Here is a 27832-nt window from a genome sequence, read left to right on the forward strand (position 1 = left end):
AGCTGAATGGATGGTGGGTCTCCACAATAACAACTCCCCCTTGCTGAGAAATTATGATCAATTCACGACATCCCTCAGAACGCGTTTTGAGGACCCCTTAGCTGAGCGAAAAGTGAGAATCAGAATGAAGGGCATTCACCAGGGACGGAGATTGGTGGCGGAGTACACCCAGGAGTTCTGCGAGTTGGCACCCTACATGAGAGGGTGGTCAGAAGTGGCCCTACTAGAGAATTATAAAGATGGGTTGAATGAGGACATCTACAAAGATTGCTGTTCATGCAGGGCCCCGGACGATCTGCAATGGCCCCAGACTATCTGCGGTACATGTTGGCAGCGGATGTGGAGATCGACCTGGCCTGAAGCCGTCTCCATGGTGGGCGCACTTAGGATCAGCCACCCTCCTCATTCCACAAGGGGGTGCCAAAGGCAGCGGTGGGGAAGGCAGGGCCCAAGCCAAAATCCTCCGCGTGTTTCAAATGTGGAAAGGAGGGGCACTGAGCCGCTGAGTGTTTCTCTAAGCCAGCGCCCAAGGCGACCTCTACCAGAGGAAAGAAGGCTGATAGAACGTCCGCTAAAGCCTGCGAGACCGCCCTGAAAGGAGAAGTCATTGAGTCCACTCCCCTGAAACAGGGTGAGTTGGGAACTCCGACCATCGCTGACGACAGCGAGACCGACACCGATTCCGATGACGACGACCTGGTGAGTCAGAAAGGGGGCCCCATGACCATCCCAGTAGAACTGAGGGTACCATCCACTGGGGCCCATGGCCAGATGCCAGCCCTCCTAGATTCTGGATGCACCAGGTCCGTAATCAGACCAGATGTGGTTGAACAGATGGGCCTAAGACTAAAAACAATGAAAAGGCCCATCGCATTCTGTCAGCTAGACGGATCGGTGGCAGGAGGAAGCCCAGCCCATTTTGTGACCAAGCCAATCGAGATGCAAATGGGGGATTACCTGGAGACTCTTAGTTTTATTATGGCCCCGGGCATGGAACGGCCCCTCATACTTGGACTGCCTTGGCTCCGTAAATGGAACCCGTGCATAAACTGGAAAACAGGAGTTTTGCGCATCCGCTCCAAAAAAGCAGGGAAGAAAGGGGAAGAACCTCACTGCCGAGGGGGTGGCAACGGCAACAGAACACATTGTGGGGGAGGAAAAGATCCCAAAGGAGTATTGGGACCTCCGGGAGGTGTTCAGCGAGAAGGCATTAGACGTGCTGCCCCCCACCGGCCAACTGACTGTACCATTGAAATACTTCCTGGAGTAAAACTCCCTAAGCCAAAAATCTACCCCATGACACCCCCCCCCGGGAGCTGGGGGAACCACGAGACTTTATTGACAAAAACTTAAGACAGGGTTTTATCCAACCGGCTAGGCTGCGGGTGGCAGCACCGGTACTTTTTCGGGAGAAGAAGGATGGGCCCTTTCGCTTGGTGGTCGACTACAGAAACCTTAATGCCATTTGCGTAGAAAATGTCTACCCCCTGACACTCATGAAGGACATGCTAGCCCACCTATGCAAGGGGAAAATTTTCACCAAACTGGACTTACGGGAGGCATATTATAGAGTTCGATTAAGGAAGGGGATGAATGGAAAATGGCTTTTAACTGCCCGCTAAGATGTTTCCAGTTTTGGGTGCTCCCTTTCGGACTGCAAGGAGCCCTTGCTGTGTTCATGCAATTAATTAATGAAGTGCTGCATGAACACTTGTACAAGGGGGTATTGGTCTACTTGGATGACATTCTTATCTACACCGAGACCATGGAACGACTATGTAAAGTTGGTGAGGACCGTCCTGAAAAAACTTAGAGCTGCGGAACTGTATGCCAAACTATCGAAGTGCGAATTCCACCAAACCAAAATTGACTATTTGGGGTACTGCATCTCACATGAGGGAATAGAGATGGATCCGGAAAAGTTCGGGCAGTGTTGGAATGGGCCCCACCACGTACCCGCAAACAACTACAGAGCTTCCTGGGATTTGCTAACTTCTACAGACAGTTCATCCCCTCTTTCGCCAAAATTGCATTACCAATTACAAATCTTCTGAAAACGAAAGGAGAAGAGAGGCCAAAGCCCTCCCAGCCTCTCAAATGGACTATGGACTGTCAGGCGGCGTTTGAGAAACTAAAACGGCTGTTTGCTGCCGAACCGGTCCTTAAACATCCAGACATGGAAGCTCCTTTTGTTGTACAGGCTGACGCCAGCAACGTACCCATCGGGGCCATGCTACTACAAGCAAACGTAGAAGGAAAGCTGCAACCCTGTGCCTATACCTCTCGTAAGTTGTTGGAGACCGAGAGGAGATGGGCCATATGGGAGAAGGAGGCCTTTGTGGTTCGTTGGGCACTGTTAAATTGGAGATAATTCCTTGAAGGAGCTAAGCACCCTTTTGAGGTGTGGACTGACCACAAAAACTTAGAAGCTTTGAAAACACCACGAAAATTGTCCCCAAAACAAGTCCGCTGGGCTCAACACTTCAAACTATTTAATTTCTCTCTGCACTACCTTCCTGGGGGGAAGAACTTCATGGCAGATGCCCTTTCAAGACTGCCGCAATACAATAGTGTGAGAGAGGAGGTGATTCAGCCAATTACCCCTCAAAACAACTGGCGGCACCAGTAGTTACTAGAGCCCAGGCAAAAACAGATCCAACCTTGTCGGGCGACTTGACTAAGCAGCTGTGAGAAGCTCTAAAGACCGACAAGTAATTTCTGGCCCATTCAAATGAGTGTACACTTCGGGAAGGACTTGCTTGGGTGGGAGCCAAGTTGTATGTTCCTGCCAGTCTGAGAGTGACAGCTTTACAGCACGCCCATGATGTCAAGGTTGCTGGACATTTTGGGTTCGTTAAGACATTACATCTAGTTAAACGGCAGTTCTGGTGGCCCGCACTAAAAAAGGACATAGAGGCATATGTGGCCAGCTGTCCCGTGTGTGCTTCGGCCAAGAGACCTCCTGGGGAGCCACCTGGATTGCGTCAGAGTGTTGCCAGACCGGGTGCCTCATGGAAGGAAATATTGTAGAATTGCCCGAAAGTGGGGGGAACAGAGTTATTTGGAAAACTGATTTGTTTTCTAAACAAGTGCATTTCATCCCATATCCCAAGATCCCTTCTGCAAAAACGCTGGCAAAATTGTTTGTCCAACATGTATACAGGTTACATGGAGCTCCAGAGCGGATAATTTCAGATAGGAGAGTTCAATTTACCTCCCATTTTTGGAAAGAGTTCCTAGGGTTGTTAGGCTCCGCCCAATGGTTAAGCTCTGCCCACCACCCCCAGACTAATGGGGCTTGTGAGAGAACCAATTCCGTATTAGAACAATATCTAAGATGTTACATAAATTATCAACAAGATAACTGGGCAGATTTACTGCCGTTTGCAGAGGTGACCTATAAGAACTCCATACATAGCAGCATGGGGTTTACCCTTTTCAAGGTGGCCTCTGGCCAAGATTTTGTGCCCATTCCAGAGTTGCCTCAGGAAAACCCACAAATCCCCTCCTTGGTTGATTGGATCGAACAGTTACGTGGCACTTGGTCAGTAACGCGTAAGGCACTGGATGAAGCATATCATGCTCATAAAGCCTAGGCTGATAAGAAGAGGGTTCAAGAACGGTCTTATAAGGTTGGTGATATGGTTTACCTTTCTACCAAATACCTGCAAACTACCCAAAAGTCAAAAAAGCTTGGACCCAAGTATGTGGGTCCTTTTCCAATAGTTCGGATTATTAACTCAGTCACAGTACAATTGGAGTTACCAAAAAGTTTGCGGCGAATTCATCTGGTGTTTCATGTCAGTTTGCTGAAACTGGAGCATTCGTCCCCTTTACGTCCAGACCAAGAACCTCCTCCTGTCCCCATACTAATTGAGGGGGTACAGCATTTTGAGGTCAAGGAAATCTTAGACTCTAGAAAGCATCGTGGTAAGGTGCAATATTTGGTGGCCTGGAAACATTTCCCATTATCTAAAGCTGAATGGGTCAATAAACAAGATGTTAGAGCTCCAAGGAAAGTACAATTGTTTCACTCCAAATATCTTGATAAACCTTAATCTGGTTTTATGTCATGCTTTATTTCTGTGATCATCTGTTTTATGTTATTTTGATTTCTTGTAGGAATAATGTCTCTTCTGCAGGAGGGCCAAATGTCAGCCTCCGCTCTTTCATTGTTTACTTGCTCGGCTGCCATGAAACGGGGGGAGGGGGAAGCTATTGGAATTGGGAGGGGGGAAGTGAGCTGGAGAAGAAAAAACTTTGCTGCAGCATTTTCTTTGAAGCTGATAACGTCTCAAGGTCAACAGTCGTGGCATAGCAAGAGGATGACACTGCCAGACGTTTGCACCCACATGACCCCTGGAAAACCTGTGGATTGGAAGATTTACGCTGGAAAGTTGGGGAGCGTGTTTTCTATATGTGATTTTCATGCCTTTGCTTCAGGCCTTGCTTTTCTTTGGTTGCATTCAGTTCTCACTCAGTAAAAGTACCTTTCTCTATGAAAATGGAGTCGGGGGGTTTCTTTCTTGAGTGTTGAAAGGAGGCATGCCTGACAGTGTGTGTGTGTGTGTGCGCGCATGGCTGTCAAAACTCCAAAAACAGGTTAAGTAGCTCTGGGGAGGTCAGTTGTAAATTTGAACACTTGCTAAGCAATGGACCATTAAGCGAGGGCCACTTGTATTTGGTTTGCCTTAAAGGTTCAGAGCTGTATGGAATCTGGTTTCCTTTGACTCTTTGGGGGATTGCAAAAGATCTGGATGCAGGAATCCTCATAGGGGGAACTAGGATTGTGACCACCTAGCCATGCCCAACCAGGCAGATGACCACCTAGCCACACTACTCAGTCACATAGCCACCAAGCCACACCCATAGTCACATGACCACCAAGCCACACCCACCCAGTCACACAACCACCAAGCCATGCCTACCAAACAAGCCACACCCACAGAACCGGTAGTAAAAAATTTTGAATACCACCACTGATACATACATACATACATACATACACACATACATATACATATATATACACACACACATATATATAGGCTTGTATAGCGTTTTAACTGCATTTTTATTAAACTACTTGAAACAGAGACCACCAGAAGACAGCATTGGGTGTCCACTCCCATTCGTCATCTTGTTTGCTATTTAAAACATTGTTGTTGTTGTTGTTGTTGTTAGCTGTGAAGTCGTGTCCAACCCATTGCAACCCCATGGACAATATTCCTCCAGGCCTTCCTGTCCTCTACCATCCTCTACAGTCCATTTAAGCTCATGCTTACTGCTTCAGTGACTCCATCCAGCCACCTGTTGTCCCCTTCTTCTTTTGCCCTCAATCTTTCCCAGCATTAGGCTCCTCTTCAGTGAGTCCTTCCTTCTCATTAGATGGCCTGCTAAAGAGCAGTCAGGGTTGATCTCCTCTAGGACTGACTGGTTTGATTGCCTTGCAGTCTAAAGGGCTCGCAGGAGTCTTCTCCAGCACCATAGTTCAAAGGACTCAATTCTTTGGTGCTCAGCCTTTCTTATGGTCCAACTTCCACAGCCAGACATTGCCACTGGGAAAACCATAGCCTTGACTATACGCAATTTTGTTGGCAGGGTGATGTCTCTGCTTTTTAGTATGCTGTCTAGATTTGCCACAACTTTCCTCCCCAGGAGTAAGCATCTTTTCATTTCTTGGCTGCAGTCCCCATCTGTGGTGATCTTGGAGTCCAGGAAAATAAAATCTGTCACTACCTCCATTTCTTCCTCATCTGTTTGCCAGGAATTGAGAGGGCCGGATGCCATGATCTTAGTTTTCTTAATGTTGAGTTTCAAGCCAACTTTTGCATTCTCCTCCTTCACCCACATCAAGAGGCTCTTTAGTTCCTCTTCGCTTTCTGCCATTAGAATGGTATGCACATCTGCATATCTGAGGTTGTTGATATTTCTTCCGGCAATCTTAATTACAACTTTTGATTCATCTAGCCCCGCCTTTCTCATGATGTGCTCTGCATATAAGTTAAATAGGCAGGGCAACAGTATACAGCCTTGCCGGACTCATTTTGCAATTTTGAACCAATCAGTGGTTCCGAGTCCAGTTCTCACCATTGCTTCTTGACCCACATATAGATTTCTCAAGAGACAAATAAGATGGTCTGATACTCCCATCTCTTTAAGAACTTGCCACAATTTGTTGTGATCCACACAATCAAAGGCTTTAGCATAGTCAATGAAGCAGATGTTTTTCTGGAACTCCCTAGCTTTCTCCATGATCCAGCGTATGTTGGAAATTTGATCTCTAGCTCCTCTGCCTCTTCAAAATCCTGCCTATACTTCTGGTAATTCTCGATCCACATACTGCTGGAGCCTAGCTTGTAGGATTTTAAGCATAACCTTACTAGCATGTGAAATGGGTGCAATGGTGCGATAGTTTGAACATTCTTTGGCATTGCCTTTCTTTGGAATTGGAATGTAAACTGACCTTTTCCAATCCTGTGACCACTGTTGAATTTTCCAAATTTGCTGGCAAATTGAGTGTAGCACTTTTACTGCAGCGTCTTTTAAGATTTTGAATAGCTCAGCTGGAATATTGTCTCCTCCGCTAGCTTTGTTCTTGCTCAGATTTCCTAAGGCCCATTTCACTTCACATTCTAGGATGTCTGGCTCGAGGTCAGTGATCACCCCATCATGGTTATCAGGGATGTTAAGCTCATTCTTCCATGTAATTTTGCCACCTATTCTTAATCTCTTCTGCCTCTGTTAGGTCCTTTATCATGCTCATATTGGCATGAAATGTTCCCTTCATATCTCCAATTTTCTTGAAGAGATTTCTGGTCCTTCCTATTCTACTGTTTTCTTCTTTGCACTGTTCATTTAAGAATGCATTCCTATCTCTTCTAGCTATTCTCTGGAATTCTGCATTCAACTGGGTGTATCTTTCTCTTTCTCCCTTGCCTTTTGCTTTCCTTCTTTCCTCAGCTATTTGCAAAGCTTCCTCAGACAACCATTTTGCTTTCTTGCCTTTCTTTGGGATGGTTTTAGTTGCCACCTCTTGTACAATGTTGCTTCAGGCACTCTATCTATCAGATCTAATTCCTTAAAACTATTTGTCACCTCTACCGTATATTCATCAGGGATATGATTTAGTTCATACCTGAGTGGCCTAGTGCTTTTCCCTACTTTCTTCAATTGAAGCCTAAATTTTGCAACAAGAAACTCATGATCTGAGCCACAGTCAGCTCCTGGTCTTGTTTTTACTGACTGTATAGAGCCTCTCCATCTTTGGCTGCAGAGCACATAGTCAATCTGATTTCTGTGTTGACCGTCTGGTGATGTCCATGTGTAGAGTCGTCTCTTGGGTTGTTGGAAAAAAGTGTTTGCTATGACCATCGTATTATCTTGACAGAATTCTATCAGCCTGTGCCCTTCATTTTGTACTCCAAGGCCAAACCTGCCTGTTATTCTGGTTATCTTTTGGCTTCCTACTTTAGCATTCCAATCCCCCATGATGATAAGGTGTTTTGGTTTTTTGGTGTTAATTCTATAAGGTGCTATAGGGCTTCATAGAACCGGTCAATTTCATCCTCTTCAGCACCAGTGGTTAGGGCATAGACTTGGATTTCTGTGATATTGAATGGTTTGCCTTGGATTCGAACTGAGATCATTCTGTCATTTTGGGACTGTATCCCAGTATTGCTTTTCCTACTCTTTTATTGATTATGAAATCTACTCCATTTCTTCTGAGGGATTCTTGCCTGCAGTAGAATACCTGATGGTATTCTGAATTAAATTCACCCATTCTTGTCTATTTTAGTTTGCTGATTCCTAAGATGTTGATGTTCAGTCTTGTCATCTCTTGTTTGACCACGTCCAGCTTGCTTTGATTCATGGATCTTACATTCCAGGTTCCTATGGAGAAAAAATCTTTACAGCATCGGACTTTCCTTTCCCCACCAGATGCATCCACAGCTGAGCATCCTTTCGGCTTTGGCCCAGTCGCTTCACTCTTTCTGGTGCTACTAGTATCAGTTGTTTCTTCATTGAAACAACAATCAGCCCTCTGGGTCTTCCCCAGTAGCATATTGGACACCTTCCGACCTGAGGGGCTCATCTTCTGGCATCATATCTTTTTTTCTTTTGGTACTGTCCATGGGGTTTTCATGGCAAAGATACTGGAGTGTGTTGCCATTTCCTTCTCCAGTGGATCATGTTTTGTCAGAACTCTCTGCTATGACCTGCCCATCTTGGGTGGCTCTGCATGGCATTGCTCATAGCTTCACTGAGCTATGCAACCCTCTTCGCCACGACAAGACATTAATCCATGAAGGGGATTTAAAACATACCCATATATAATTGGACAAACAGAGGATAAACTATAATGTAACAGTTCTGTATTAAATATACCATGCAATCAGTGAGAGCACAAATGATTTTATCTGGAGAACTGTGTAAGCTATTCATAAAAAATAATAAACCACAGTATTCCATTTTCCTTCTTGTGACTATATAAAAAGCTTTGTGCAAAAATGATGATGGCAGAGAAGAATTATTATTCATTGCCACTGAATAAATCTTTAAATGTTTGTACCCTATTGCTTGGTTAAATTGCAGTTTTCTTTCATTATTCTTACAGCTACATGAAATTTTACAAAGGATTTGCACAAGGAGCAAAAAAAAAAAAAAAAGAAAAAGAAAGTACAAGTAGCCCTTGACTTATGACCACAAATGAGCCCAAAATTTGTTTCTGAGTGAGACATTTGTTAAGTGAATTTTGCTCCATTTTTACAGCCTTTCTTGCCCCAATTGTTAAGTGAATCACTGCAGTTGTTAAGGGAGTAACACGGTTAAGTGAACCTGGCTTCCTCATAGACTTTGCTTGTCTGAAGGTTGCAGAAGGTGCCCCAGGACACTTCAACCATCATAAATATGAGCCACTTGCCAAGCATCTGAATTTTGATTGTTTGATCATGGGGATTCTGCCACAATCATAAGTGTGAAAAACGGTGGTAAGTCACTTTTTTCAGTGTCGCTGTAACTTCGAATGGTCACTAAATGAACTGAGGACTACCTGTACTTATCTTCAACTATTAAGTAGTTATCTTTAACAACAAGTGTGTGCAATCACACTTGGCCAATAAAGAATTCAACCCAACCCAATCCAATCTTATTCTATCCTATCCCTATCTGCTGTGATTTTGAAGGGTTCACACAGTGCTGCAAGGGCTGTGCCCAGTTCTTTGTGTGTGCATATACAGACAAAATTTCTCCTACATATATAAACTTGGACAAATAGTCAGGAACATTCTTTGAGGCATCTACAACTGCCCTCCAAAGCATGCAACTGTTTTAATCCTGAGAAGAGAGATATTTTGGTTATGTTAATAATTATTTGGGGAAGCATCACTTTCAAATGCTTTGCATAGTCTTATTATCTAACACATACTTGTCTCTTTTATTGTAAAATACACAGCCTGAGAAAGAGACTTGTCTCAACTATATACCGTGTTTTCCCCAAAATAAGACCCTGTTTTATATAAGTGCTTGGCCTTATTTTCAGGGAGGTCTTATTATTTTGGGGCGCATGGAGCAAGATGGGGCTCCTCTTGCCGTCTTACCTGATTTCCAGCTCTGCATTTAAATATTTTCGGGGAGGGCTTATTTTCAGGGGGAAGCTTATTTCAGTGCATGCGCTCAAAAGCCCGATTGAACTTATTATCAGGGGATGTCTTATTTTCGGGAAAACATAGTATTAGTTTGCTTGTTTGATTTCTTGAAGTATAAAACTGGAGAGGAGAGAAGATTTGTGCAATTATTTTCCCTATGAAACAATATAAAACCAAAGCTGGATTCTGAAGAAGCAGGATAGAAAAAGTATTGACTCTGTTGAAATTTGGTCTTTGAAGAAGACTCCTGAGAATGTCATCACAGATAGGCTATGAAACAAAGAAAATGAATCCTCAAAATCAACCTGAAGTTCTCTCTTGAAATACAAATGACCAAACTCAAATTATCATAACTTAAACACGTTATGAAAATCTCTCCATATGGTTGCCAAGAATTGACATCAATGTGATGGTATATAATCAATCAATATAATCTTGAAAGCTTGTCAGAGTTTTCTACTACCTCTCTCATATTCTAAACAGAATTAAAGCAGGATTATCTTGAGCTTCTTTCTTGATCCCCTCCCTTTCATTCCTTGGGCTAAATTGACCCTTACTTAATAACTACTGTATTCTTTCCTTAAAATCTTATTCTTCTATATCTCTAGAATATTGGATGAAGATAATTCCAGACTGAATTAAACAGACAACCAGAAATGGTGCTTGAGACCACAAGGCCTTTGGTTTTAGATGACTTCAAGCATATTCAAACATGAATATGCTAAAGTTGCCTTGAGAGCAGCTAAATGTTTCATAGCTTCAGTGACCATCCATGAATCAAACTATATGGTCAAATATTGGAAAGATCATTGCCAGAGGAGGGAAACCAATTAGAATGATCTCTTATTTTAATTCCATGAGAATTTGATTTAGCAGCCTAAATAGCCCCTTTCAACTCAGTAATTTTATGAGGACTTCTATTCATTGTCTATTTCTGGTGCTGATTTTTAATAGTTTGTAACTCAGACATAAAATGCAAATGGGAAGCAAATGGGAAGCACATACAAAATAACAAAGTTGAAAGGGACATTGGAGGTCCTCTAGTCCAACCTCCTGTTTAAACAGGAGACCCTATACCAATGACGGCTAACCTTTTTGCCATCGTGTGCCAAAAGTGGGGGGAGTGCGGTGGGGTCACACGCATGCGTGCCCACATCCATAATTCTATGCGCCCCGCCCCCGTGCTCCCCCCACTTTTGGCACGTGATGGCACGATGAGCCCGGTAGGCCCGTTTTTTGCTCTCCCCAGGCTCCAGAGCCTTTCTAGGAGCCTAGGGAGGGCAAAAACGGCCTTCCCCACCCCCCCAGAGGCCCTCCGGAGGACGGAAACAGTGTGTTTCCTGACTTCTGGTGGGCCCAAAAGGCCCGAAAATCAGCTGGCTGTCGCACGCATGCGTGCCGGAGCTGAGCTCGCGTGCCCACCGATATGGCTCTGCGTGCCACCTGTGGCACCCGTGCCATAGGTTCGCCATCATGGCCCTATACCATTCCAGGCAAATGGCTATCCAGTCTCTTCTTAAAAACATCCAGTGATGAAGCATCCAAAACTTCTGGAGGCAAGCCATTCCACTGATTGACATATTTTACATAAAAATATAAATACTATTTATATGCAGGGAATTTATTTAGATCTAACTATGAATTTAGGCTGTTTAGGCCCAAAAAATCATTGTATTGATCTACATAAAAAGCAGTTATTAGAAGAGAAACAGATAAATTCTTACACTGCTCATTCTGTTATGAATTTCAGAAGTCTTTCTTACAATTGAGTGTTGGACAGATGGGGCATTGGTCTTACCTGATACGCTCCTTCTCGGTGAGCTGAGAGAGAATCCAAGGAATGGGTTAACTCTGCTCTTCTCTCGGAGACTGAGTCAATCAAATTTTTGGTCATGCCTCCTTTGCCTGCACATGCCCAGTTTTGATGAAGGCGTCGTGATTGACTTGACATATTTTCAGTGCTGAATCTGTCGACTTCTGGACTTCGGACCAGACGGTCACCAGGGTGGGGTTGGATTCTCTCTCAGCACACCAAGAATGAGCATATCAGGTAAGATCAATGCCCCTTCTCCAGTGTGCTGAGCAGAAAATTCAATGAATGGGACATAACAAAGCCGGCTGTCCTAAGGGTGGGTAGCAGTCTGGTTCCGAGTCCCCAAGGTTATATGCACCTTCTGGAGCACCCATCTGCCAAAGGCTACCTCCACTAAAGCGAAGTTTATAGTGGTTTATGAATGAGGACAGAGAAGTTCATGTCGGTGCCCTACAGATGTCCTCAATAGAGGCCTGTGTCGCCCACACCGCCGTCATAGCTGCACTTCTGGTTGAATGGGCTGTCACTCGCCTAGGCACTGGGAGAGCCTGAAGCTTGTAGACTTTGGCAATGCTCGTATCCACCAGCCTATGGTCGATGGAGTAACCTTGTTACCCAGCATAGAGGGCTGAAAAGACACCAGCAGTGATTCTATCTTTCTAAGAGAGGCTGTTCTCTTGATGTAGGTGTGGAGGGTCCTCCTAATGTCCAAAGTGTGCCATTTCTTCTCCAAGAAGTGGTCAGTCCCGGACAGAAGTCTGTGCAAGATTATCCACAGGGCACAGGATTATTTCCTGTGCCCTGTAGAACAAGGAATTCACCTTGGGAGGGAAGGAAGGGTCCAAACCTAGAATCACCCTGTTTGGATGAAATATGCAAAAGTCCTCCCTTGTAGAGAGGGCCACCAGTTCCGATATTCATCTGGCTGAGGTGATGGCCAAGAGAAAGATCACCTTGAAAGTGAAGAAGCGTAAGCTGGCTGATTGTAATAGCTCAAAGGGTGCCGAGGTGAGAGCTTGTGGTACTTTAGGCAGGTCCCATGTGGGGTACCTGTGCACTACAGGAGGCATTAGGTTAGCGGTGCCTCTAATGAAACTGCGCACACTTGGGTGTTAAGCCAGGGACTCCAGGTTCCCACAGGATAAAATAAGGCCAGAGTTGCTACTTGTCTGAGTATGGTATTAGGGGACAGGCCTTTGTCTAGCCAGTCCTGAAGGAATTCCAGAATCTGGGCCACTGAAACAGAGGTGGGATCAAGGTGAGCTTTGGAGCACCAGTCACAGAAGGCCCTCCATGTTGAATTGTAGATTCTGTTAGTTGAAGGCCTCCTAGAGGCCTGGATCGTCTCTATGACTTTCTTGGAGAAATTGCTCTGCTTCAGACTTCTCCGCTCAAATGCCAAACTGTCAATTGGAGCCATTGTGGTTCTGGATGAACTAAGGCCCCCTGACTGAGAAAGATTCTGTCCTGAGGGATCCTCCAGGGTCTGGATACCGACAGGCTGACCAGATCTGCGTACCATGGGCATCTGGGCCAGTGGGGAGCCAGGAGCAGGATCTCTGCCCTCTCTGCCAGCACCTTCTTGATTACCCCTGGAATTAGGGGGAGAGGAGGAAAGGCGTATAGTAGCCCTTGGGGCAATGGATTGTGGAGTGCATTGACTCCCTCCGCCTCCGGTGCTGCAAACCTGGTGTAAGATCTGGGTAACTGGGCATTTGACGGGGAAGTGAACAGGTCCAGGATCAGAGGGCTGAACCTTTCTGATAGTTCCCTGAACGGGTCAGGGTGTAGGCACCACTCTGAGTGGTCGACTGTGATTCTGCTGAGCCAGTCTGCATGTACACTCAATGTCCCAGAGATGTCTTCCGCTCTGATGCCTCTCTGCCTAGAGACCCAATTATATGAGAGATCTGGAGTGAGTGCCCCCTTGGCAGTTGATATGAGCCTTGGTGGCCACATTGTACATCAGAATGAGCACATGGTGTCCAGAGATTGTGTGCTGGAACTGACTAAGGGCCAAGTGGGCTGCCTTGAGTTCCAGCCAGTTGATATTGTTCCTCAGGTCTGCCTGGGACCACTGTCCTTGTGCCATCTGGGATTGGAAATGGGCATCCCAGCCAAAGAGGCTGGCATCTGTGGTGATGGTCATGTGACTGGGTTCCTTGAAAACACATCCCTTGGCTATGGCCTAAGACCATGATGGCAAACCTATAGCACACGTGCCAAAGGTGGCATGCGTAGCCATATCAGTGGGCACGCCAGCTCAGCTCTGGCGCTTATGCACGCGCCGGCCAGCTGATTTTTGGGCCTTCTGGGCCCACCAGAAGTAGGGAAACAGGCTGTTTCCTGCCTCCAGAGGGCCTTGGGGGGGGGGAAGCCCGTTTTTCTTTCTTACCTGGCTCCAGATCCTCTCTGTGTATCTGCGGAGGGTGAAAACAGCCTTTCCCACCCCCTCGAAGGCCCTCTGGAGGCCTGAAAGGGCCCATTTCCAAACTCCGGGTGGGACAGGAAGGGACATTTTTTAGCCTCCAGAGACTCCTAGAGAGGCTATGGAGGCTGGGGACAGCAAAAAACATCACTTCCTGTCCCACCGGGAGTTGGGAAATGGGCCGTTTCAGGCATCCTGAGGGCCTCTGAGGGAGTGGGAAAGGCTGTTTTGCCCTTTCCAGATGCATAGAAAGGATCTGGAGAGAGGTAAGAAAGAAAAACGGGCCTACCAGGCCATCACGTGCCAGGAGCGAGGGGAGGGGAGTTGCGTGCACATGTGCAGGGCAGGGCGCATAGAATTATGGGTGTGGGCACACATGCGCGCGAACCTCCCCCCCCCTTCCTGGCATGCAATGGCAAAAAGGTTTGCCATCACTGGCCTAGGACATCCACCATTGGAAGTATTGAAGTACCTTTCGTGGGACCTGAACCCTAGTATTTGAGTTGCTCCTGCCGGATCTTTGGTAGGGCAGGAGGAATTACTGTAAGATTCTGCTGTGCAGGCGTGCCCAGGGGACGATTGCTATGCAGAATACCATAGGGAGACCTCACACGACCTGGTATCTATTACTGCCCTAGGTGTAACAATCGGTTGGAAGGAGCCAGGTGGCTTTTGTTGAAATTGACTGTGAATCCATAATCCTGTAGAACCCGGATTGTGAGTCGCAGGTCCTCTGTCGCCCGGAGGTGAGATGAGGACTGTATTAATATATCATCCAGGAAACACTGGATGCATACTGGAATCGCCCTGAAGTGTGCCGCCAGAGCCACCAGAAATTTGGTGAAAGTCCTGGGCGCTGAAGAGCAGCCGAATGGTAGGGCCTTGTACTGATAATGTCAACCCGCATAGCGGAACCGCAGGAACCGCCGGTGGGATGGCAGGATAGGTACGTGGAGGTACGCCTCCATCACGTCTATGGATGTTAGGAAGTCGCCCTCTCGAATGCTCTCCAAGATTGACTGGAGAGACTGCATCTTAAATCTTTGGTAAATTAGATGCTTGTTCAATCTTTTCAGGTCCAGAATTGCTCTCCTCCCCCCCACAAGGTTTTTGGGACTACAAATAGGATAGAGTAGAACCCCTGCCGGTCCTTTGGGACTGGTTGAATGGCTTGAATGTCCAGCAAATGTTGGACTGCTGTCTCCATGAGACTCCTTTTTGTCTTGTCCCTTGCTATGGGGCAACTTATGAAGAAATTGGGGGTGTGGAGAGAAATTTGAGGGTCAGACCTAGTCTTACCGTATTCAGGACCCAGGTATCTGTTGTAGTTGTTTCCCATTGACTGGTGAATAGGCTTAAGCGCCTGCCAATTGGAGGGTTGGGTCTGCTGTCACTTGGAGTGATGAAAGGGGTGACTGCCTGTGCCACGAAATGGTCGCATGCCTTGGAAATGTTGTCTATTTCTGTCCCTGGACCCAGATCTGTCTGGTTGTCAGTCTTGTCTGTGGGTGTATGTCCTCTGGGATTGAGTTGAGTCAAACCCCGTGTCTGTGGGCCAAAAGGAATGCCTACAGAAATACAGTGAAGCGCGACAGTCAGCTCGTTTCTAAAGTGAAGGCAGGACTTTTCTTCTGTCCTTGGTCTCCACTAGAATGGGCTCTAGAGCCTCTCCAAACAGCTTGCTACCCTTGAAAGGAGCAGAGGCTAGTTTCCACTTATACTTCATGTCCGCCTGCCAATGGCGAAGCCACAGTAGGCGATGGGCTGCCACCGAAAAACCAATGGCCCTTGAAGCAAATTTGGCAGCATTCAAGGTGGCATCCACCAAGAATTCTGTAGCCACTATCAGTTTGTTAATGTCCTGGTGGAAGCGGAGGTCACGAGGGGAAGCTCTCTCCAGCATTTGACGGAGCCAGAGCAATGAGGCCCTGTTGAAGAATGAGGCAGCTGTCGCTGCTTTGACTGCCCAGGCAGCCACCTAATGCATCTTGTAGAGGGTCAGTTCCGCCAGTGGTGAAATGTAAAATTTGTTACTACTGGTTCTGTGGGCGTGGTTTGGTGAGGGCAATGTGACTGGGTGGGCATGGCCAACTTTTTTTTTTTTACTTTTAAAAGCATTTTTTCTACAATCTGTTCGGCTGAAGAGGTTGTTTAAAAAAATGCTTTTAAAAGCCTCTGACGATCCTAGCTGAGCCGCGCGATCATCAGGGGCTTTTTTTTTAATTTTTAAAAGCATTTTTTTTTTGGCCGAAGAGGTTGATGATCGCGCGGCTCAGCTGGGCGGGGGGGAGGGGCGGGATTTTTGCTACCGGTTCTCTGAACCACCCGCCATCATCGCTACCGGATTGGGCGATCCAGTCCAAACTGGGAGCATTTCACCCGAGTTCTGCCTTTTTATCCTCTATTTTCAGAATATCCTCTGTGTCGTTAGACAAGATGATAGAGGATGTTAAGGCCACTACAGGGCCATCTATAGTTGGTGGTTGCAGTGTCTCGGAGAAGTCTGGAGCCACATTATAAAATCTCTTGTCGCTACCGTTTGGGGGAGGGTATATCTCTGGTTGGGTGCATTGTCTTAGGATCATGTCCCTGAATAGTTTAGGTGGTGGAATTTCCGCACTCTCCCAGGTTGGCTCTGAAAAGAACAACTCACTTGAGTTCATTAGGTCTAATGCTGACTCCATTGTAGCAGGGTCAGCCCCTAGGTGCATTTCTGCTTTGGCCTTAAATAATAATTTAAAGAGCACTGGACGAAAGAGCCCTGCAAAGGCCGGGGGGGTCTGGAGCCATCTCGTCATTCTCAGATAGCTCCATCTTCTTTTAAGTCTTCATTTCTTCAGAGCGATACCCCGCTCTGCATGGAGGCAGGGGATGAGTGAGCCCTTTGGAAGTTTGCTAGATCTCTTTGATGCTGGGATGCTATATATTGGTCTTGGTGCAGGGGAGTTTCAGGAGCTACAGGAACAACCTGACATCCCTGCTGTAGGCCTGTAGCAATGCCCTGTGCTATGGCTTCTGAAATCATAATTTTCATCTGGTCAACAATTTCTGGACCTTGACTTTCCCTTGGGCAAAGTCCCACAGCCGTGGGTATAAAGGTGGCCTCTGCTGCAGCTTTCATCCTCTTTGGAGATGGCTCTATAAAAACCTCATTGCTATCTGTTAAAAGGGATGGCTGAGAAAATTGCTCTCTGGCGCCATCTGGTGACCTGACCTAAGAACATAGTGGAATCTGTTTCTTTACCTCGATTGGCTGGTTTAGGTGCTGTGCTGGTAAAGCATGAGTAATTTCAACCTTTCCCTCTCTAGGGGAACTTTACCCCCTCCTTTTCTCCGCTTCCCTCTTCGCCATGGCAATTCTTTTGTCAATGGCTTTCTGGCGCTTCCAGGCGTCCTTCTCCTCCGCTTTAGCCTTTAATTTAGCCGCTGCTTCTTTAGTGGCCAACTTCGGCCCTGAGGAGCTTTTCGGATGGCTCTGGGTCTGGATCGGCAATCCCTGATCCTGTTCACTCCCCCTTGGCACTCCTGGGGTCGTGAAATCTTCCATTTTGCTTTCTGTCCCTCCAGACAAGGCAGGCTTGTTCCTATGCAGAACCTTGATGCCACGGCTTTTTTTCCCCTCTTTGCCGCTTCTGAGTATGCCCCGGTATTCAACCGGGCAGTGACTCCAGCCCTCTCCGATGCCTGTTGGGCCTGGGTAGGAGCCTCTGCTCTATTCAGGAGCCGTAACAATAGCAGCTATGCCGGACAGACCGGGGAGAAGATGGCTTTGTTGGATGGGCAGGGGAAGCCAAACATGGTAAAGGTGGCTATGCCAGACAGACTGGGGAGCCAACCAATGGACAGGGCGAGGCGGCTTTGCCAGACTAGCCGGGGAGCCAGCCGTGATGAGGGCGGCTGTGCTGGACAGACCGGGAAGCCAGCCGATTAAAAAAGGTGAAGCTGCTATGTCGGACAGACCAAGGGAGTTAGCCAGCCGTTCGCTGTCCTGTGAAGGCTTACGCGGACCTTACTTTAAATTTCCATAATCCAAGGAATAACTCTGTTCTTTGTTCTAAGAGCACTCTTCTGCATGTCTCCTCTGATCAAAGACTGAATCAAAACTGGGCATGCGCAGGCAAAGGAGGAGAGACGAAAAGTTTGACTGACTCAGCCTCCAAGAGAAGAGCAGAGTTAACCCATTCCTTGGATTCTCTGCTCAGCACACTGGTGAATCTCCTGATTCAAGTACAATACTACTGCAGTTGCTACCTGGAACTTCTAAAAAGAAATGGAAGAGCCTTTGGCTTTTAATATAAGACTTCCATTTCTTTTAACATTAACATGGAACAAGTGGGGGATGAGGTATATAATATAGCATAAGGCCTATTTCTAATTTTTTAAAAATCTGGATCAGGTGTGTTAAAAACTTCCTAAAATCAGTGACCTGCTTTGTTATTAAAGCCCTCTGTGAGTTAGAAGATAATAGCTGAAAGACTGCTTTTAAGATAACTGTGCACCACAGCAATCCAAGACCTCAAAGATACTCTCTCAGATGTGAAGCAAATAAATACCTTAGAGGCTTCTCAATTAGTGACATGACGTTTACAGAGTTTTTCTCCATATTGTTAGTGGTAACAACTTTAACATTTTTCAATACATGCAATTATCAATCTTTAATAGTTTCTGTCATTGCTACAAGTTTCATTTGCTCCTTTATCTTCTAGATGTTCTCATGAGCTTGTTTTCATATTTGTTGTTCTTCTATATATGGGACTATAAAAAAAGTTTTGTTATATTAATGAAAAAACTTCTGCTCACAGAAGGAGAATTAAGCTTATAGAATAGATTCCATGGATCCTACCTTCCCTGAGCATAAGATGAAATTTTAAAAACCCTGCAACTAAATACATCCATTGCCTTAATGTAATATCAATACTTCCAAATAGTAAAATATTATCAGCTTTCATACTAAACCCTTTTAAAAAGTAGGTTTTTTTAACATGATAGAGAGCCCAAATATTACAGATCTACTGTAATTAGAAAAGAGGAAGCATTTTCAAGAAGTCCATTTATATACTTAAAAATTGTTAACATCCTCAATGAAGTACCTTCTTCCACAATAAAAAATGTCACATGGTATACTATAGAAATTTATTAGAATTAAGCAAAGGAATGTATCTTACCTCTGTTTGTATATTTATAACTGATCCAACTCCATTTTCAGTGTTTATATTACTGGAACTATTGTTTGGAGAACTAGGGCCAGATCCAGGAGCACTATTGCATGCAGATTCTGAAATATGTTAAAAATGTTTATTAATATCCTTAACAAGTATTAAATATTTGTGAGGTCTATGGAAACTAGATCATGTACTACCAGATCGTTATGTAGCTGCTGACTTTGTATAGATTAATAATCTTTTCTGAAACACATTGATTCTCAGTCCTGGACCTCTGCTCAAAGAACCAGCAGGCAGTCATGGTGAGAAGTTCAACTTCATGTTGTGCACCAGTTACTCTCCTTCCTGAATAGGGAGGCCCTTCTCTTAGTCACTCATGTTCTAGTCATCTCTCACTTGGATTACAGGAAGTTGTCAATTTACAACTACAATTGGGACCAGAATTTTACTGCTAAGCAAGGCAGTTGTTAAGTGAGTCATGCCTGATTTTATGACCTTTTTTGCCACAGTTAAGCTAATCACTATAATTGTTAAGTGAATCATATTAAGTGAACCCATCTTCCCTTATTTGCTTATCAAAACCAGCTGGGAAGGTTGCAGATGATGATCATATGAGCCTCGGACTTACAACCATCAAAATATATGCCATTTAGCAAACACTTAAATTTTGATCGTGTGATTGTGGGGAATCTGTGACAGCCATAAGCACAAGAAACAATCCTGAATCACTTTTTTCAGTACCATTGTAACTTTGAACAGTCTCTATACAAATGGTTGTAGGATTACCTGCATTGCATGAGGCTACCTTTGAAGAGTATCTGGAAGTTTCCCCTGATACAGAATTCGACTGTGTGACCAATTTTGAGCGCACCCAAACCATTGAGTGTTGGTTTGCTTCTGGGTCCAATTCAAGATATTGGTTATGATCTTTAAAGCCCTACATTACACAGAGCCAGGTTACTGCGGAATCATCTTCTCCTTATTAATTCAGACCATCACATCTGGTAAGGTAGAGAAGATATATTATGGATTCTGTCAGCTGAAGTATTTTGACTGGCAGAGTCCAGGAAGGGAGGCTTCTCTGCCATTGCCCCCCCCTTCTGAATACCCCCAGAGGTGAGGTAGGTCCTCATTCTCCTGGTTTTTGGAAGAATTTGAAGACCTGGCTCTGCTGATTTGCATGGGACTCACTAAAGAGTATGCAACCTTGGGGTTGGGTTAGTGCTTTGAAGGCTCTCCATTTTCCTTTTTAATTATTCTATTCTTGTTTTAACTGTCTTTTATTGAAATATGCTTTTATATAGGTTTTTATGGTTTTAATTGTAGATTATCCAGAATTGTGCTGTGAATAAGATGGGCAGTCTCTAAATTTGATAATAATAGCTTTACTTAGAACAATTTACATCCTGAGACGATACTTCTAACACAATCAAACACCAACATCTGCCTATCCCAGGTTCTGGAGAAGGACTCAAAAGGTGGATAAAAATGCCAAATCCAATCTGAATATCTGGCTGACTGTGCTATGAACCATAATAATAATAATATATAAATAAAAATAAATCAACTGATTAAATGGAATATAATAGTACTCTTCAAGGATATGAAGGAATGTCACATAGAAGTTATTTTGGCTGTTCTCTATAAGAGTGCAGGGAAGAGACACTGACTTTGCTCACAGGGAGACAAATTCTGGTTGAATGTTTAGGAACAATATCCTGACAGCAAATATCCCTTCCCCAGTTTTAAAATTTAAAGAGCTGATTCCAAGGGAAGAGTTGGTGACATTTTTTCACTGAATATGTTCAATGCAATGATAAAGACACTTTAGATTCTTACACTGATCAAGGAGTTTCATCTGAATGGCCCTTTCCATCTCTATGGTTGTATATGATACCATATGAATCCCATCGTTACAGCTTCCCTGGCATGTGGTCATCCAAGTGACTATTTAAACACTTCCAATGAAAGGATCCATTATCTTTCTTTTGCTGACTTAGCTTTTGCAGACATTATTCCTGATGCCATTGAAATTTGTTTTCGTGTAACTTAAACTTACTGTTTGTCTTCTGGAACAACACTGGACAGATCTATCCCATCTTCTACATCACAGCCCTGTTGATAGTTGAAGACAGCTATTCCCACAGTCTTGTCCAAACTAAAGACATGTAATGTCTCCAACTGTCCCTCATAATTTTTTTCTTCCAAATTTCTTATTATCACTTTGGATGCTCCCCTGTGGACATGCTTCAGTTAGTCTATGTCTGTAGGAGCTGAGCAGGCTGAGTCCAAGGGCAGGGTTAAATGCACCATCAGTTTGAGGTTGCTACATTCTCACAAGGGAATTATCTAGCACCAACTTGGCTTGACCATTAGTAGATCAGATTCTTGTAAATAGGTAGCATGTAATAAACTTTTAGTGCTTTGAACTCAATTCCTCTTCCGGGTTACTTACACTTCACAATATCCTTCCTAAAATTTGTGCCACAATTGGATGCAACATTCTAGCTACAGGTAGTCCTTGACTTGCAACAGTTCATTTAGTGACCATTCAAAGTTATAACAGCAATAAAAAAAGTGACTTATGACTATTCTTCACACTTACTAGAGTTGCAACATTCCCATGGTCATGTGATCCAAATTCAGACACTTGGCAACTGACTCATATTTATGACAGTTGTAGTGTTGCAGTCTTCTGACAAGCAAAGTCAATGGGGAAGCCAGATTCACTTAATGACTGTGTTACTAATTTAATAATTACGCCTGGACTACTGCAACGCTCTCTACATGGGGCTCCCCTTGAGGAGCACCCGGAGGCTCCAGCTGGTGCAGAATGCAGCCGCGCGGGTGATTATGGGAGCGACATGGCGCTCCCACGTAACACCTCTCCTGCGCGAGCTGCATTGGCTCCCAGTGGTCTTCCGGGTGCGCTTTAAGGTGCTGGTTCTCATCTTTAAAGAACTCCATGGCTTAGGGCCAGGATATCTGCGAGACCGCCTGCTGCTACCGATAACCTCCCACCGGCCAATACAGAGAGGGCCTCCTCAGGGTGCCGTCGGTCAGGCAATGTCGGCTGGCGGCCCCCAGGGGGAGAGCCTTCTCTGTGGGGGCACCCGCCCTGTGGAACGAGCTGCCTCCTGGAATATGATTGATCCTGGACCTCCGGACCTTCCATAAAGCCCTGAAGACGTTTTTATTCCACCAAGCCAGCCTAGCCTAAATGGTTTTTAATTGGGATTTTAAATTTTATGGATTTGGGGGTTTTAAATTGGGAAGCTAATGATTTAATTCTTTTTTAATTATCTTAACTTTTGTATTTGTATGTTTTTTAATTTTGGCTGTTCACCGCCCTGAGTCCCCTCTGGGAGAAGGGCGGTATACAAATTAAATAAATAAATAAATAAAATAAAATAAATAACTGCAATGATTCACTTAACAATTGTGGCAAGAAAGATCATAATATGGGGCAAAACTCACTTACAAATGTCATCCTTAGCAACAAAAATTTTGGGCTCAATTGTGGTCGTAAGTTAAGGACTACCTGTATGGCATGACCAATGCAGAACAGAACAATAAGGACTTATTTGAATCCTCACTAGATTTTTGTGATAAAGCCTAAGATTGCATTTGCTTTATTTGCTGCTCTATTACAATGTTGGTTCCTCTCAAGACCTCTTATGCTTCCTAGTATTGTGCCTATACTGATGCTTTTGTGAAATAATTTCTAGATGACCTTGGAATACAGGGGAAAAAACAGGACCACTGCAACAGAGATACTTGAGCCTGGGAGAGGATGGAATGTGAGAAACTGCCTTAAAATAACTTTGTTAAAAGTGTAAATTGAACTGGATAATTATTTAATCTGGTTTTCAAAATTCTTTACAATATTAAAAAAAGCAATGAAAATATTTTTAGAGACCAAAGAGGAACAGTACCTGATCTTTTTCAGTCTTCTGTGATTTCTCAAAGATCATAGGGATCATAAGTTCTGATATAATTTTTGCAACCTTCTTCCTGAATATAGCTGTTCCCATCCTGAAGATTTAAACTTGAAGGCAGATGCTCCTTAACTAATTCTTCCCTTAATTTGTATAGCTTTTCCCTCCCTGTGTTAATACGTTTAGGTCCATTTGAGAATGAAAGTGAAAAAAATGAGAGCTGAAACGGTCTGCCCTCTAACCATCATCACCTGCTATCATCTTATTATCTTCTCCAAGCAGCAGCTCTATCCTTTTTTATTATCTCCTTACCTCCTACTGTACTATTATTTCTGGAACATTATAACAACAATTAAGATCATTGCAATTGTCTTAATCTTCATAATTACTTCCCAATCTATCTGATTGTTTTGAAATTAAAATGTAGTAAAATGGTGCCATTCCAACTTACCTGTGACATCTAATGGACGTTTTTTAAGAGCTGTAGCTACAGGACTATCTTTTCGTCTTAACAATGGACTGCTGCGCCTTTCAGCAACCTTCTGCTTTAATCTAGATCGCAATTTGAGATTGGGTTCAGATGCTGAAATTGACAAAAGTGAAATTAAATGTATTTCATCAAAATAGAATTTCTAGTAACAATGCCTCACTGACAGAAAATAAGAAAACACATTGTTATAAGATCAATATAACAGAAAAAATACATAAGAAATATGATTAATAATATATTAAGATATAGGTAAAGGGTAGCTGATCCAAAACAAGCACAAAAGCAAATAAAACCTATGCCTCTGGAACAATTTAAATGCAATAATAGTTAAAAATAATATTCATTCATTCTATTATTTTTAAATCCACCCTCCATAATATTTAGTTTATTCAAAGAAGGTTAAATACAAAACACCAAAATATTTTTTTAAAAAGCCCAAAAGACATAAAACAACTAACAAAACAATGTGTCTTATAAAAATAGACTAACACATAACAGCCTCCTTAGTTGAATGCTGATTAATATAATACAACGTTAATTTCCGATTCCTTGCAAACCAGGCCAAAAGTGTTTTAAACTACTAAATCTGTTTGCAGATTGTTAGCCTGTCATCTATATACTATATTAATAACAAAATAGTTAACAAAAAATTATAGAAATATTATAGAAATGTATAAAAGCAGTAAAGATTATTAATAATAATAAAAAAAGAAAGAAGGTTGAAATTCAAAAACTCTCTTTTTAAAAAACTGTTATTGTAATCAACTTGTAGAAAATTTACTACCACTTCAATCAGAGATCATCTCAAAAATTAATCCTAATTGGTCCCGGATCAAAGCATTCTTTGATGCTTAATGCCATCTCTTATCAGTTGCTGATTGATTAAATACAGTTAAGACCAATTTCCAAAACCAATTTATCTTCTCCCCAAAAAGCCAAATGAGATTGTTCCCAATTAAATGTAATAATTCCCATTCTCCTTCAAATACCTTAAAAAGACCCATTTACCCCTTATCCACCCAGAGGGTTCTCTACTAATACATAAAACCACAGGATTAAGCTTCATTTCAAGAATGCATATGGAGACGCCCTGTTCCTGGATTCATGTTTCTTCCCAGCCAATTTACTGCCACAGAATCACACTCTTGGCTCTGAGTGCCTTCTACAATTTATGTTGTTTGTATTGTTTTTGAGTGTATAATTCTTGCCAATGAATCTGCTGCTTTAAAAACAAATTTCTTTTGTGGATGTAAAGTATTTAGGATTGGTTTCTTCAGAATATTTTCCATGATCTGTATGAGTTCATCAAACCTTTTGAAAAAAAATTCAGCTAGAGGTTGCATGATGCTAAGCAGTCTCTCCCGCACCCCATGTGTCAGCTTCCTCTCTGTAATCCAATATGTTGTTGCTTGATGAAGTAAATAAGCAGAACTAGAACACCAAACAAATCAAAGGAACTATTTTGATCCAAAACCTTTTTTTCAAGGTTTCCCTGTGGTGAATATTCAACAAATATTCAACAGATTCCCTGTAGTGAATATTCAACAAAATGTAATCCAAATATAAACACTTTCACCATGTAAAGACACGAGCTGTGCTTCCATACGAGAAAGCAGAAACTGGTGTAAACAATCAAATAAATCAAAGACAAAGCAGAAATAGCAGAAAGAGTCCAGTTGGGGGTTGAAATAAATCAGCATTTAGCGAGCCAATTAACATTTAAAGATAAAAAACAAAACCAAAAGTTCAAAAATTTAAATTTTTGGGCCAAATTTATATATATTTTAATTGTTCTTAATATTTGTAGTTCATGTTCTTAATTCTGGCTGTGCACCGCCCTGAGTCCTTAGGGAGAAGGGCGGTATATAAATTGAAAGAAAAAAAAAAGTGAAGTTAAGAGCCAGTGGTGGCACAGTGAGTTTGGCAGTTTGATTCCCACCGGTTCATGGTTGACTCGGTCCTTCCGAGGTCAGTAAAATGAGGACCCAGATTGTTGGGGGCAATATGCTGATCTTGTAAACCCCTTAGAGAGGGCACTGTGGAGTGGTATATAAGTCTGCTATTGCTATTGCAAGTTCCAGGCATACTTACAAAAACATTCTGCCAGTAGGAAGAGATGTAAAAAAAAAAAAAAAAGGCCACTGACTTTCTGGCTAGTCTCACAAGGAGCTGTAATCTTCAAGATTCCTCTTCCCAGGTGAGTCCATAGCCACCCAAAAGTCATCTTGGGTCATTCTTTTTTTTTTTTTAAATAGTATTAATTGAAGTTCCAACATTTAAAACACAGTACAAAAGTACAACACAGAAAAAAACCCATAGAAAAACAACATAACAAAATTTTTCCACTAATAACAGCTTTTCTATATCGGTATCTCTGTCATATTTACAAAAGTTCTAATTCTCTATATCTCTATCTTAAATTACAACCTTATTTATATTATAATTACCTCTATTCGTAGTTCAATTTCATATCCTATATTTCTTCAACAATTTTACCTTCTACATATGATATTTAACAGTTTATCCTTTATTTTTTTCGTCTCCTCTCAAGCCAGGAATACCATCTGTTCCAAATTTGATAGTACTTGGTTTCCTCCCTCTCCTTCATTTTCATGGGCAGTCTGTCCATTTCTGCACAGTCATAATTTTTTTTTATTATAATTTGGTCTGGAGGAATATTTGGTTGTTTCCAGTTCTGTGCTAAGACAATTCTACTTGCAGTTAATATGTGTATTGTTATATATTGTAATTTTTCCTCCATTTTCTCTTCAAGAATGCCCAAGAGAAAAAGTTCCAGCTTCATCTCTATTTTCTGTTCTGTTATTCCCTCCAGCCACTTTCTTACCTTACACTAGTATTTTCTAATTTTAGGGCAGGTCCACCACATGTGGTAGAATGTTCCTTGTTTATGACCACACCTCCAACATTCCGGGGACCTGTTCAAGAACATCTTGGCCAATCTCACTGATGGCAGATGCCATCGATTAAACATTTTGTAGAGGTTCTCCTTGTAAGCAGCTGACATTGTTAGTTTGTAGTTTCTCTCCCACAATCTACCTCACTGATCTAATTGAATATTATGACCGAAATTTCTCACCCAACTAATCATTGTCTCTTTCACAGTTTCTTCTTCCATTTTGAATTTTAACAAAAAATTATACATTTTTGTAATCATTTTTTCCCGTTTCTAATAATATCTTGTCAAGTTCCAATTGTTCTGTATATATACCATGTTGTTCCTGGTCTTTTTTGTATTTTGTTCTAATTTGCAGGTATGGCCACCAATAAATTTTTATCCCCTGATTTCTTAAATCCTGCTCTGATTTTAAGTTTCCAAATTCATCTAAAAGTTCCGAGTATCTTATTACTTTGTTTATGTCTAATACGATGGGATAGATTATGGCTTCCATTGTTGAAATCCAAACTGGAACTTTCATATAGTGATTTTTCCTTATATTATCCCAAATATTTAACAAAGCATTTCGCACTAGATGTCTCTGGAAATATGTGTAGGTTTTGTTTTTTTCCTTCCCATAGAAATGCGTGCCAGATCATGGCCTTCCAATGTTAATACTCTCTTATTTCTTAATTGAACCCAATCCTTTAGCCACGTTATTGCCGCTGCTTGATAATATAGTTCCTAATCAAGTAGGCTAAAGCCTTCTTTGGTTTTGGAGTCCTGAAGAAGTTTGCGTTTTATTCAGGCTTTTTTCCCCAACCAAATAAATTTACCTATTATTCTATTCAATTGACCAAAAAATACTTTCCCTAATCTTATTGGAATCGTTTGAAATAAATATAACAATTTTGGTAGTATATTCATTTTTATTACGGCAATTCTACCGACTAAAGATATCTGTAATTTTGCCCAAATGTCTAAATCTTTTTGTATTTGTTGTACCAATTTATCATAATTATCCTCTTTTAATGTAGAACATTTTGCCGTTAACCAAATTCCTAGATATTTTATCTTTTTGACAATTTGAATCCCCAGTTTCTCTTCCAATTCCTCATCTTGCCTTTTGGTACAATTCTTGGTTAATATCTTAGTTTTTTCCTTGTTTATCCAGCCACTTTACCAAATTCTTCCACTTCATGAATCAAGATGGTTCCCGTCTCCAAAGGATCTTCTATGATAAAAACCAGATCATCTGCGAAAGCTTGAACTTTATATTCCTCCTGTTTAATTTTCAACCCTTTTATCATTTGATTTTGTCTAATTTGTGTTAATAATATTTCCAATGATAGTATAAATAAGAGGGGTGACAAGGGACATCCCTATCTTACCCCCTTAGTTATACTAATCCTCTCCATTTTTTCCCCATTTATTATTATTTTAGCCGATTGTTTCAAA

The 27832-nt window shown here is 42.8% G+C and overlaps 1 protein-coding gene across 35 annotated transcripts in view; it reads right to left on the reverse strand.

Moving 5' to 3' along the window:
* The window catches only part of HDAC4 (histone deacetylase 4), a 555425-nt gene that overhangs the window by 271297 nt on the left and 256296 nt on the right, over positions 1-27832 (reverse strand). For all 35 annotated transcript variants that reach the window (XR_015732045.1, XR_015732047.1, XR_015732046.1 and 32 more), the window contains 2 exons: positions 23440-23571; positions 19054-19163 (listed from right to left, as the gene is read on the reverse strand). Coding sequence is in view for 26 of the 35 variants with exons in the window: in XM_087885457.1 (XP_087741583.1) it covers positions 19054-19163; positions 23440-23571 (242 nt within the window). In the remaining 9 variants the exon portion in view is untranslated. The remainder of the gene's footprint in view (positions 1-19053; positions 19164-23439; positions 23572-27832) is intronic.

Source organism: Pantherophis guttatus, chromosome 1 (genome assembly GCF_059756535.1).
Source record: "Pantherophis guttatus breed Tessera chromosome 1, ASM5975653v1, whole genome shotgun sequence".
In the NCBI taxonomy this organism is placed as follows: Eukaryota; Metazoa; Chordata; class Lepidosauria; order Squamata; family Colubridae; genus Pantherophis; species Pantherophis guttatus.